Source organism: Stegastes partitus, unplaced genomic scaffold (genome assembly GCF_000690725.1).
Source record: "Stegastes partitus isolate 25-593 unplaced genomic scaffold, Stegastes_partitus-1.0.2 Scaffold13, whole genome shotgun sequence".
NCBI lineage: Eukaryota > Metazoa > Chordata > Actinopteri > Pomacentridae > Stegastes > Stegastes partitus.
Window position 1 is genome coordinate 1,419,591 of NW_007577744.1, and position 11,930 is coordinate 1,431,520.

Consider the following 11,930-nt stretch of genomic DNA (forward strand, 5'->3'; position numbering starts at 1 on the left):
TAGCAAAGTTGAAACACCTTAATCATAACAGTTTTTAGAAGAACTGTTTCTTATTTTTCTTGCTTGTTACTTGTGATGTGCGTGTGAGTGTGTGTGTCACAGCCATACAGTTCATGGTCAAGGGCTTGTTTACGTAAAGTGGGAAGTTTAACAACTAATTAGGCCCATTTGAAATCAGTTATTATTGCATTAATAACTGCATTACATAAGGGGTATATTGAAGTGTTCAACTTCTTCCAAAACCTTTTTCGATCTTTTAAACTTTGATTTTATGTGTCAAATGTTGACTTTTGTTTTTAAATGCAAGTCTAAATGTTCAATCCAAATTTCAATTCAGTTTTATGTATGCAGCACGAATTACAAATATGTCATTTCTATTGCACTTCACCTCACAAAACTATGCAGAGAACCACAACAAATCTAAAATGTTCCTTCAATTGTATTTGAACAAGCACTTTGCAACAGATTAAATGGTGTGATCTATTTGAAGCTCTTTTGGAAGGAACAAACATGGGAACTGAGTGACTTCCAGTTTCTGCCTGCAGCCCTCTAGTGTCCCCTCTCCACAGTGGAGGGCAGTAGAGGTCTTCAAGCAGACTTTCTCAGGGCGTGTCCTACACACTGAACGATTCCGCATGTACCACAGTCAGCGCGCCATGAAGGATCTGTGGAGAAAAAAACAAATAGCGAAAACGAGCTAGTGGATCACTTGTGCGGGAATCCCGTTGTTTTTGGTTTGTTTGTTTACTGTTCCTGTGCCACAATGCCTTCAATAAGAGCCTTCACGATGACTTACGACGCGCTGAATGAGTTTGGGACGTTTTCCGAGGGGGACACGATAACTGGAAGTGTGACGCTGGCCTTATTAAAGGAAACCAAAGTAGAAAGCTTGTTTATCAAAGCTAAAGGGGACGCAGACGTGCGCTGGACGAGGAAATCCAACGATCGCACCCATACGTACCACGCGCACAGGAGATACTTCAAACTCAAGCAGTTTCTGATCCCAGAGGGCTCCCAGGGTAGGCGGTGGACTTACAGTTACTTCTGCATGCCTGAGTCAATCCACTTAAGTCCCACACGCTGTAGGCTTTCTGTTTTTTTTCTCTGCATTGTCCATTTATGCACTTTTCTCTGCTTTTTGTGAGCCATAAAAATACCATTAACAAACAAGCCAAATCCCACATTCAGAAAGAAATAAGTCAAGTATTTGAAAATGTTGAACTATCACCACTAAGAAATTACCCAAGCATCAATAATGTCATATTGTTGGTCTGGTTCAAAATGAATTTAGACTTCTTCTTTTTTTCGTTTCAATAAATAATTTAAGCTGTCACATCACTGTAGTGAACAAAATGTACAAGACTGAAATTGTGCAGTACTTCAGTTGTAGCATTCTGTTACATTTAAGTATTAACGCCAAAATCTCTTGTTTTTCAGAAACCGTTCTGCCACAAGGCAACCATGTCTATAGATTCAGCTTTAACATACCAACAGGGTAAGTGCAGTCAGACAGTTGACTGGAGCATTTGTGTTTACACCGCTACGATTTCCCAACATCCTTGAACCACTAACTTCCCCCTGCACATGCTTCAAACTGGCGTGAGATCGGTTCACGTTACATAACAGTCATTGCACTGGTTCCCTATTGCAGAAGCATGCCATCGTCCTTCAAGGGCTTTCATGGAAAGATTGTCTACAAGCTGGTAGCAAAGCTGTCCAGGAGCTGGAAGATGGACAGCACAGCAGAAAAGGAGCTCAGCTTTGTCTCCAAGTCGATTCCGAATCTTCACAGTCTGAGGGTGTGTAAAGCATTTCACCATGCACATAAACATTTCTGATGATTGATGTTCACTTATTCTACAGTTTTGCATGCAGAGATACAATTTTATTTGTTTGGATGCAACTTTTTTTCATGGTGGACTGTTTGGCTGTAATATAAGGAAAATCAAAACACATTTTAATTAATTTCTAGGTCTATCCAGCCACGAGTATAGTTTTATTTTTGTCTGCTGAAGTTTTGAAAATTCCAGCTCTGAAGCCTGTCCCACCAACACAGTATAATGCAGGTGATAGACTTTGGTTACAGCAGACGTTTACCATGTTGCAACAGGAAAAGCACTGTTGTGTAATTACAATAATGATGGGTGGATTACATAAAGAGCAAACGTCTCCTGCATCCAGCTATTGTGATTTCTGGTCTTGCTAACTGGAATACATAAAGAGCACATGGCCATCATTATAGATGAGGCTACACATGTGCTTTTCCTACTATGACAATGCAAAACATTTGTCAGAGAAAGGCTTAGTAGAATTTATAATTTAAATTCTTTAATATGACCCAGCTACGTTGAATAATAAACAGGCCTTATTGTGAACATTCTTCGTAGATACTATTTCTTCTGTGGAGAGTAGAAACTTCTTGGTCAACAAAAAAATTGTATATTTACTCTGTTTTCGCTCTGTTTCTGAGCTGTCTCAGGCAAAACATCTGATCATCACTGTCTTTATCAGAGTGAGCCAGAACAGGCAATCTTTTTGCTGACAGTTAAATTGCAAGATGAAACTCCCTACAAGGCTCCGAAAAGTCAAAGGGAACTGTTGGTGTAAATGATTCCTCTGTGTATGCCCATGACTACAACCCCCTTTATGTATTTATTGCATTGCAGTTGCAACAAGTTGGTTCAACAAAGAAAGAGACTGGAGTTTTCTCCAGAGGAGAGGTACACATGGATGCCAGTGTTGACAAGACGGCTTATGCTGCAGGTACTTAAATTCCTCCCCTGTGGTAGGTTCAGGTAATGAAAAGAAAACTTCAGCTAAAATCAGATGTTAAAAATCCATTTATTTTTGTTGCGTCACTGTCAAAGCCAACATGCTGCAAAATATCAAACATTACCAGATGCATTAAAATGAATAAAAGATGCAGTAGTGCCACTGACATTATAGTTTGTGAATTGTCTCATCGAGAAATTGCATGTGCTTTAAAGTCCATTTTATAACAGGCATTTTGACATCTCAGCCCAGTTAAAGCAGGCATAATTCAACCAGGCTAAGTAAACAGACGTGTTTAATTTAAAAAGAAATCCTTACCAGTGCTGTGGTATTGTGCCACTCTAACATCCTGGGACACTCAGTTACAACTGCTCCACTATCAGTGTTACCATTTACACCTGTACTCTTGACAGCTTAAAATATCTGCCATAAAATTATCTGTAATCAGTGACAGTTTTTATATAACACAAAAAAATGCATGGATATGATGTTAGTAATATACGTAATGTTTACAGTCTTTAAAAGAAAAATACCATCTTTAGACATTAGAATCACTGTGTTATTTCTACATGTGGGTCAGATAGTACTTTTAAATACTGTAATTTGGAGTAATAAGGGGTTTAGCATTTCATATATTGTTAATATATTGTGCCTTTTATACAATGTATGTTCCACTTGAATATACATAAATGTAAGTACAAATTTTATGTTTTTTTTCCTCACAGGTGAGACAATGATGATTTTTGCAAAAATCAACAACTCTACGTCCAGCGACATGGTACCCAAAATTAGTTTAGTCCGGGACGTCCAGTACCATGCCAATGGCAGCACCAAATCCGACAGCCAAGTTGTCCATAAAGTAGTCGAAAACTGTATTAAATCCCAGACGCAGAAGGAGATTCGGTGTGGAATAAAGATTCCTAGTGATTACCTGCTGACAATCCAGAATTGTGACATTATCAGAGTGGACTACCATTTAAAGGTATGCAACATTTTAACTGCATAACATATTGTATTGTTAAAGTAAAACATAGTCTGACAAGTATATTGAAAGAGCTGTTGTTGCTTTTTTTTAACTGATTTTGTAAAAATCCACAAGCAAGTTAAAGGATTTTCCAATTTTGGTTCAACTATCCAGATGTTCTAATGTTGCTGTTGTATTTTTAAAGTAAACAATTATGTACTAAAGACATATTTTTTTCTCAGGTGTATCTGGACATCAGCTTTGCTTTCGATCCGAAGATCAAGTTCCCAGTAATTATCTTGCCCCCTGTCATGGTTTCGAGCTTTCCGAGTGGTGTGGCTGTGGGTCCCTCTCCAGGTGGCGCTGTTGGAGGTCAGAGCAACAGCGACTTTCCTCCCCCTCAGGTATCTATGGGCCGTTATCCTGCATCTCCACATTCAGGTGGTTATGGATATCCAGCAGTCCCCAGTTATTCAGCAGCACCACCCGCGTACCCAGCTCACCCACCGGCGTATGCTGGTCCACCATGTGTCTACCCAAGTCAGCCAACACACATGTCTGGGGGCTACAATCACCCAGTGCCACAGCAGCCTTCTGCGTATGGGTCTCCATTTTCAACCGCGTCGTCGTCTTCGGTGCTTCACCCTCCGCCCGCTGTCCCATCATTTCACTCCGCTCCATCCGCCCCAGAGATCGAGCCAGTACCTCCTGCTGCATTGCCCACAGCTCCAACATACAACCTGCTGCCTTCTGCGCCAGTGATGAATACAGATTTCCTGTCTCAGTCAGATGAAGCTCCTCCAGCATATGCCTTACTTTTCCCATCTTCTACAAATGAAACACCTGATGGAAAATAACTAAATAAATGCCTAATGACTACATCAGTTAATTGTTATAGAACCACACCACTAACTGTTCAAAATGTTCACTAACTTATCACCTATATTGTGTCTTTAACAAGTGTCAATTTTAAATGGTAGAGTGATTGCGTGCAATATTTATTGGTGGCACTTAGCTGGGTATGAGATATACAAAAATTAGACTTTCGTGCTGTGTGGGATTTTGTTTTCTGGTCAGGTCAGTTGGCTTTGTCCAGCTGCTAATGTAATACTCAAACCTCAGTCATCAGGATGCACTGTGTTAAAATGCCTTGCTCAAAGTGCCCTTTCTCACAGCATTAAATTCTATGTATTTACTCATGCTACCTCACTCTGCTGTTGAGTGGCTGCCTAAAAAAAAAACAAAAAAAACTGGAAACAGTCTGTAAACATCCATCCGTTATCTAAACACCACATTGCCCTCTGTAAACGTGCAAAAAAAACCCATCCTTTTATTATTTTTCTTTATACTAAAGTGGTCACCTAACAGATCAGATTTACACAATCCTCTATACTTCCCAGTACGTCTAGTATTGCGTGAGACAAATGTCACTTTTGTTACATTTTGCACCTGAATTATTAATATACTCTGAAACCCTCAGTACGTTGTCTCTTGTAGATTTTAATAAAAAGATTTTTTGTGAATCTTTGGGTGTGAGTGTGAAGACTTTGTAATTAATGTTACTGTTTACATGTCCACAAGGCAGGGCAGCTCTTGGTAAATAATCGAATTCATGCGATCTTTTCCCTTTATGTGACCCCTTAAAGTTAAACCACCTTAGCAGTGTTAATGTAAATAGTCCCAGTGAGAGAAGCGCTACTTTTTTTTTTAATATATATATATGACGTCATTTTTCGGGCGGAACCGGACGTAGTGGGAGAGCTCGTGGATTGTTGACAGAAGTGGTAGTAGTGGGACAACGAAACAACGTGTGTGCACTACGGAGCCAAAATGTCTCCGATTAAAGAATTAAATGTGACTTATGAAGCGCTCAACGAAGAGGACACGTTCTCCTCCGGAGACACCATCACGGGAAGCGTTAGTTTCACTTTGACAAAAGACACCAAAGTGAAGTGTGCTCTGGTCAAAGCCAAAGGAGACGCTCACGTCCGATGGACCGAAGGGAGCGGAGACGACGAGAAGACGTACACTGCGCACACGAGATACTTCAAAGAGAAACAGTACTACGTCGGAGAAGATGGTTCAAGTATGTCGAAGAACTTTTTAGTCCCTTTATTTGTCCTACACTTCAGGAAGAGTTTTCTGTGTTCAGAAACCGTGTGCGTCAGTTCTAGAAACTAGCTTAATAACTTTATAGCCATGATAGCCTAGCTTTATTGGACCCTAACAGGTTTTATTGTTGCTGACTTAGTGTATTTCCACATCTGCTATGTGTAGTAAAGGTAAAGTGAAGCCCGCAGTCGTCATATACATTGTCTATAGATGTTTATTATTATTATTTATTATTATTATTATTTATTAATAATAATAATAATAATAATAATAATAATAATAATAATAAAAGTAGTTGTTGGCCACGTATTTAATGAAGTAGCACACGATACATTAAGTTACATGCACTTAGGGGGACACGCCCCTACAAATTTATCAAGTTAGCAGGCTAAAAAACAACAACAACAACACCAAAACCTATAGGCTCTTTTCCCAGTAAATGTTTGAATTAGTTTCAGTAGGAACATGTAGAGACCACATGGGCTCTTATGTATGTGTGTATTGTGATTGCTACACTCAGCAGGACCCCCAAACTTCTCTTGATTCTTTCCAAATAGGAATCAGTTGACACCTGTGGGCAAGCCACCTTCCTACCTGTCCTCTCTTCTTCACGTCGCCCATAATTCTTATCGTACTATGTCTAGTGAATACGTCAAGCTCTATCATTTCCAACGCTTCTACTGTTTTTGGCTGTAACTCCTTTTGCTTTACAACAGCTAATGACTGGAACACTTTACTTTTGTTCTATGTTTATGTTTATGAGTCTGGAATTTACATGTGTATTTGTTTCTGCTGGCGCCTCTTGGCCAGGTCATATTTGCAAATGAGAACTGATTCTCAGACATTTTACCTGGTTAACTAAAGGTCAAATAAAAAATACTAAAACAAAATGAAAGTTGCATTACCAAGAAGGTTTTCAAATAGAGGGATTTGACTTGGTGGTTTGCTGCACAACAGGAAACACTGACCAGTAGGATAGTCAAAAAAAAAAAAAAAAGATTAATTAACCCTAACCCTAAACTTATTTTTAAAACCTGTAAGTTTTGCAAGTGAATAGACAGTGTTTCAGTGTTTCAAATAATGAACAATCTCCAGACGGAAGGTCCACGTAGAGAAGATGAGGAAAAGTCAGAGTAAGATAAGATCTGTCTTTGCCCATGCCATGTAAACAATTCTACAATTCTACAATTTCATCTAGCAGATGCTTTTATCCAAAGTGACGTACATCTGAGAGCAGATACAACACAAGCAAGGATCTAGTCAGGAGAAAATAATCTAGATAAGTGCCATAAAAAAAATTCAAGTGTGATAGGGTGTTGATGCCAACAGCAGGCTGTGTGGGAGGTGATAGGATTTTTTTGTTTGTTTGTCTTTTTTTAGCTTGTTTGTTTTCGGGCAGTCAAGTGCAAAGGTGTTCAGTGAAGAGCTGGGTCTTTAGTCTTTTCTTAAAGACTGAGAGGGAGTCAGCAGATTGAACAGAGTTTGGTAACTCGTTCCACCACCGTAGAACCACAGAGGAGAAGAGTCCAGCTATCGACCTCTGGCCCTGTTATGGTGGTTGTATCAGGCGGTTTTTGTTGGTCGAGCGTATTGAGCGAGAGGGAGTGTAGATCTTAATGAGAGAGTTCAGGTAAACACATTCACTATTAATGTTATCATTGTCAAATACGGTATTTCCTTGCAATAACTGTTCACTTTCAATGTGTGTGTGAGTGAGTGAGGATTCGAACCGACGGGGGGTAGGTGGCAGCCAAATATTCGGATATCAAAATTGCTAAAAAGCATTGAAATTATTAATACTAGACAGAAGGCAGCTTTTCAATGCAGGAACTTGAGGCAGGCACGAGGTCAGACAGACATTTACGGGAACAGCTACATAATGAGCCATTTCGGCCTTTGTGTTTCCGTTGCGGGGAAGGATCCATTTACAGAGTGAAATAGAGCAGAAATAAAACAATGGAGGGTTTGTCATGTCAGCCTATGCAGTGAATTCTACACTGAAGACAGCGATGAAGACGGTACTTGATGGGGACATCAAGAGGGCAAAAAAATGACACTCAGACGAGACCTCAACAGTTTTTCACAGCCGGTTCGAAGTACCTAATATAGAGTAGGTGCTTTTTTTCTCTCCTAAAAACGTCTTCTGAAGGAGTGGTTCTTCAAGTTGAAGCACACCCAAAGGTTTAGGCTGCCCTAAAATGATAAGATGATGAAAACTAACAGGAATATTGCTTAGCAGATAGCTGTTAAGGACTGGGAGGTCACAACTGGTTAGGAGTTAGGACTAGGATTGTGATCTGAGCTGAGCTAGGCTGAGAGGGCAGTGAAGGCAGGTACAGGCAAGTAGTTCACTGTGGAGTTACTCCAGAAAATAGTAAACAGAGGTTGGGTTGAAGTGAGCAGGGCTGGAGTGGAGTCCGATAGTTTTCCCTGCAGTTGCAGGAGGAAGTCGGGGCAGATCAGGTAACTGGTGGCAGAGCAAACAAGAGTCAACGGCGAGTCAGCAACAGAACAGACAGGTCTGAGTCTACGGGAAATATACATTTATAGCAGAAGTAGATGAATGATGTCCGGTGACCAAGGCTTCCTTGCCGCTCTCCACTCCTGTATTTAGTCACAGCCAGAGGGAGAAAAGGAAAGTAAGAGAACAGCCAGAGGTGGTTTAAAGTAAAAGCAGAGGGCATGACATTGAACAGTAAATATTTATTCTGTTGATAGGATGTGAAAGGCTTTATAGCCGTGACATGGAGCTAATCTGAGTTGCTCGTAAATTTCTATCATGAATTTAAAAGTTTCATGACAACAGCGTGGGGTTGTGTCACTGTGCCCCTTCAAAACACTATCTATGGCACACTCTACTTGTATGTATACTGTACATCATAGCCCTTTTTTTAAAAGACACATCTTCAAACATATTTTGAAATAAGCTCCTGCACATAATACACAAAGTTGGTACCCACAAATCAAGTTTATTTGCCTGTGTGAACTTTCCATCATATAAAACATATCAATCAAGCTCTGTGAAAACATTGATATTTGTAAAGTCTCCAAAAAAGGTGTTAATCATTGTCACTTCTTGAGCAGGTAGAGTACTTCCCAAAGGGCCCCATCAGTTCAAATTCAAGTTAAAAATCCCACATGAGTAAGTGAAATTTCTTGCTTTTAACATTTGTAGTGTCATTGTTCACGTTCGCAAATAAGTGCATTCATGTACTGGCTCTGTCTTACAGGGACATGCCGTCATCCTTTAAGGGGTATAGTGGAAGAATTGTCTACATGCTTGAAGCAAGAATATCAAGGAGCTGGCGACTTCCTACTTCTGTAGAAAAAGAGATCACATTTGTTTCAAAGTCCTTTCCACACGTTGGGCAAGCCATGGTAAGTGGGACGGTATGGTAAAAAATGTTATGAATTCGATTCTTTGAAAATGGCTCAAAGCTGCAAAAATGTGACAGTAACATGACAATTCATTTGAAATGAAAAAAAGTTATGTTTTCAGATTTTTATTTTTAATTTACAGTGTCCACAGTCTCATTCAGTGAGTAAAGAAGTGGGGACTTTCTCCAAAGGAGAGGTTCATCTGTCTGCCACTTTTAACAGAAAGGCTTGCTCTCCAGGTAAAGTGACGGCAGCTTAGTAACACAACCAAATGCTGACAACGCACTGTGTTGTCTGTTGATATCAGATGTTTACAGCTTTGTACATTGATCAGTTACAACGGCATATGAAGGCTGTTCCAGTATTAGTTATATATCTACATGCAGTGTAGTTAAAAAATTATATACAATTACAATTAATCATACAATGTGGTGACGTTATTCTGGAAAAAATCAGTGCATTTACAGATGTCATGATCTGTTTTCAATAGGTGACACTGTATCTGCTGTTGCCAAGATCCATAACAACTCTAGCAAAGATGTGAAGTCCAAATTCAGTTTAGTGCAGAGACAAGTGTACCGCGCCGGTAATGCCACTGATGTCCGTGAGGAAAAGCTGTTCAAGTCAGTTGGAGAAACTATCCTTCCAAACACTGAAGCAACAGCCATCTGCCAAGTGAAGATTCCTGATGATGCCATGTACACTCTCCATAACTGTGATATCATCTCAGTTGAATACTACCTTAAGGTATCTAACAATGTACTTGTGATGTTACATGAAGTTAGAAATGACAATCGTGCTTCTGTTTGCAAACATTGAAATAATACACATAGGTAATTGTTGTCTTTGCTTAGCATAAGATGCTGCATAAACATTTGCAGTATAATAACACACAATATTCATGTTTATATATCAGCACAATTAACTGAATTAATAGGTGTATGCATTGTTACAAGTGTAGACCAACTTCTCCTTTTCTCTCTTTCCCAGGCATATGTGGACATTAGTTTTGCCTTTGACCCAGAAGTGGTGCTTCCACTGGTCGTTGTTCCTTCAAGTGTTATTGCATTTCAGGCTGGTGAGCCTATGGGGCCAAGTTATAGCGATTTCCCTCCTCCTGCCTTCCCTATGGGACCGAATCCTGTACCCGCAGGCCCAGGTGCTTTTCAGTACCCACCGGATCCCACTCAGCAAGTGACAAGTGGCTATAATAACCAGTGGCCACAACAAACCACTCCGTATGGTTTTGCAGCTGCAGCTTTCCCACCTGCAGCTTACCCGCCGCCTTCAGTGCAGCCTCCAGTACCTGGAGCTCCACCTCTGTTGCCACAGGGAGAAGTCCCTCCGTCCTATATGGCCCTTTACCCTTCTGCTCATGATTTTCTCGGCAGGAGTGAGTCAGACCACAAAAGCTGAGCTCTTAACATGATGCAACACATAGCATAATGTTAAAATGCTAAAGAGGATAAAGGCATTTCAACTATTTATAATCCAATCCATCAAGCTGCTACTGCTTTCAAATGTGCTTAAAAAAATCTCTGCATACCTATCATGTCGAAAAGAGTAGATGATTTTGCAGATACCTACAACTCCTGGTACACTCTTGAGCTCTGTATTATCAAAATATAATTAAAGTTTTTTAAATAGGCTGGTATTAATTTTGGTGAAGAGGCCTATCTTATGGCATATGCACTGATTCTTCACTTTTAAGTAACCCCAGAATGCCTTTTTTTGTTTTTGCCATGTAAATTACCTGGACGTTACTATGTATTTTCACAGATGAATTGGCGGTCATGCGACTTAATTATGAGATGGTATTGCTTGACCTATGACTACTGAATGTCATTTTAATGTACAATGATATTGCAAATGCTTGACAAATTTATATATTTGTCTCTTTTTCTGTTTGACTTATTTACAGAATGGATTTTATATGCTTTGATAAGTAAAATTGAAGATATTTTAAAATTGCCTTATGATGTTAAGATTTTTCAGGTTATTTGGATGTTAAGATTTGTGTTTGTCATTATATTGTGTGATTTTGTATCTTGATAAGGTTATGTTGACAAACCCTTAACCTTACATGGTTAAAGTAAGTTTCAATTGATCATCAGACTGAGTAATCTAAGTAGTCCTCTGATTGGATGATTAGGGCGCTTCTCGTGTGTTTACATATATATTTGTATATATGGAAGTGTTTAGACACCCATATACCTTGTGAAGGTGAAGCAGACTGAAACGTGTAACCAAATATTTCAGCACTAAGTGGGACAGTGTTGTTTGTGTTAAGTGTAATTATAAAATTAAGTGCAATAAAGCTTTAAATACCAATTTCTACTTGACTCCTTATTTTTTTAAACTCAGATCCTTGTGTACGGCAACACACAGCAAATGATTTTTGCCCTTTACCTTCACCTGCAGGTTTTAAAGGGGACCAAGGTGGAAAACGACTGATCCAATTTTGATACAAACCTCAAATGTTTCACAGACAACAACATACTGTAAGAGATGTAGGCCAAAGGGGACTTTGATTAGATTTTTTTAGATCACATTCTTTTGAGGTGCATCACGACAGAGAAAAACATCATGTGACCAGGCAGGCCCCAAAAGCTGTCCCATTCCTCACAGTAACGACTGGGGCAATCCTATTCAACTGGCTGTACACTATTTTCTCCTTATAGCAGATTTATGCTCTTTAAAACTA

General features: G+C 39.5%; 2 protein-coding genes across 2 annotated transcripts; both read left to right on the top strand.

The window, feature by feature from the left end:
- The first annotated feature begins 629 nt into the window (after positions 1–629).
- Positions 630–5,259, top strand: LOC103362346 (arrestin domain-containing protein 3-like). The gene is made up of 6 exons (XM_008288678.1): positions 630–1,019; positions 1,438–1,495; positions 1,652–1,799; positions 2,667–2,763; positions 3,498–3,754; positions 3,979–5,259. Exons 1-6 carry the CDS (start codon positions 764–766, stop codon positions 4,591–4,593), a joined length of 1,431 nt encoding a protein of 476 aa, XP_008286900.1. The 5' UTR covers positions 630–763; the 3' UTR covers positions 4,594–5,259.
- Positions 5,260–5,471: 212 nt separating this feature from the next.
- Positions 5,472–11,557, top strand: LOC103362357 (arrestin domain-containing protein 3-like). The gene is made up of 6 exons (XM_008288687.1): positions 5,472–5,822; positions 8,933–8,990; positions 9,079–9,226; positions 9,369–9,465; positions 9,717–9,973; positions 10,217–11,557. The coding sequence occupies exons 1-6, from the start codon at positions 5,567–5,569 to the stop codon at positions 10,640–10,642; spliced, it is 1,242 nt and encodes a 413-aa protein (XP_008286909.1). The 5' UTR covers positions 5,472–5,566; the 3' UTR covers positions 10,643–11,557.
- The last annotated feature ends 373 nt before the right edge of the window (positions 11,558–11,930 follow it).

Bases quoted from the DNA above. Each gene is read 5' to 3' on its own strand.
- LOC103362346 (XM_008288678.1), top strand. From the start codon at position 764: ATGCCTTCAATAAGAGCCTTCACGATGACTTACGACGCGCTGAATGAG. The intron at 1,020-1,437 runs GTAGGCGGTGGA...CTTGTTTTTCAG, and splicing joins GATCCCAGAGGGCTCCCAGG to AAACCGTTCTGCCACAAGGC. The intron at 3,755-3,978 runs GTATGCAACATT...TTTTTTTCTCAG, and splicing joins GAGTGGACTACCATTTAAAG to GTGTATCTGGACATCAGCTT.
- LOC103362357 (XM_008288687.1), top strand. From the start codon at position 5,567: ATGTCTCCGATTAAAGAATTAAATGTGACTTATGAAGCGCTCAACGAA. The intron at 8,991-9,078 runs GTAAGTGAAATT...TCTGTCTTACAG, and splicing joins AAGTTAAAAATCCCACATGA to GGACATGCCGTCATCCTTTA. The intron at 9,227-9,368 runs GTAAGTGGGACG...TTTAATTTACAG, and splicing joins CACACGTTGGGCAAGCCATG to TGTCCACAGTCTCATTCAGT.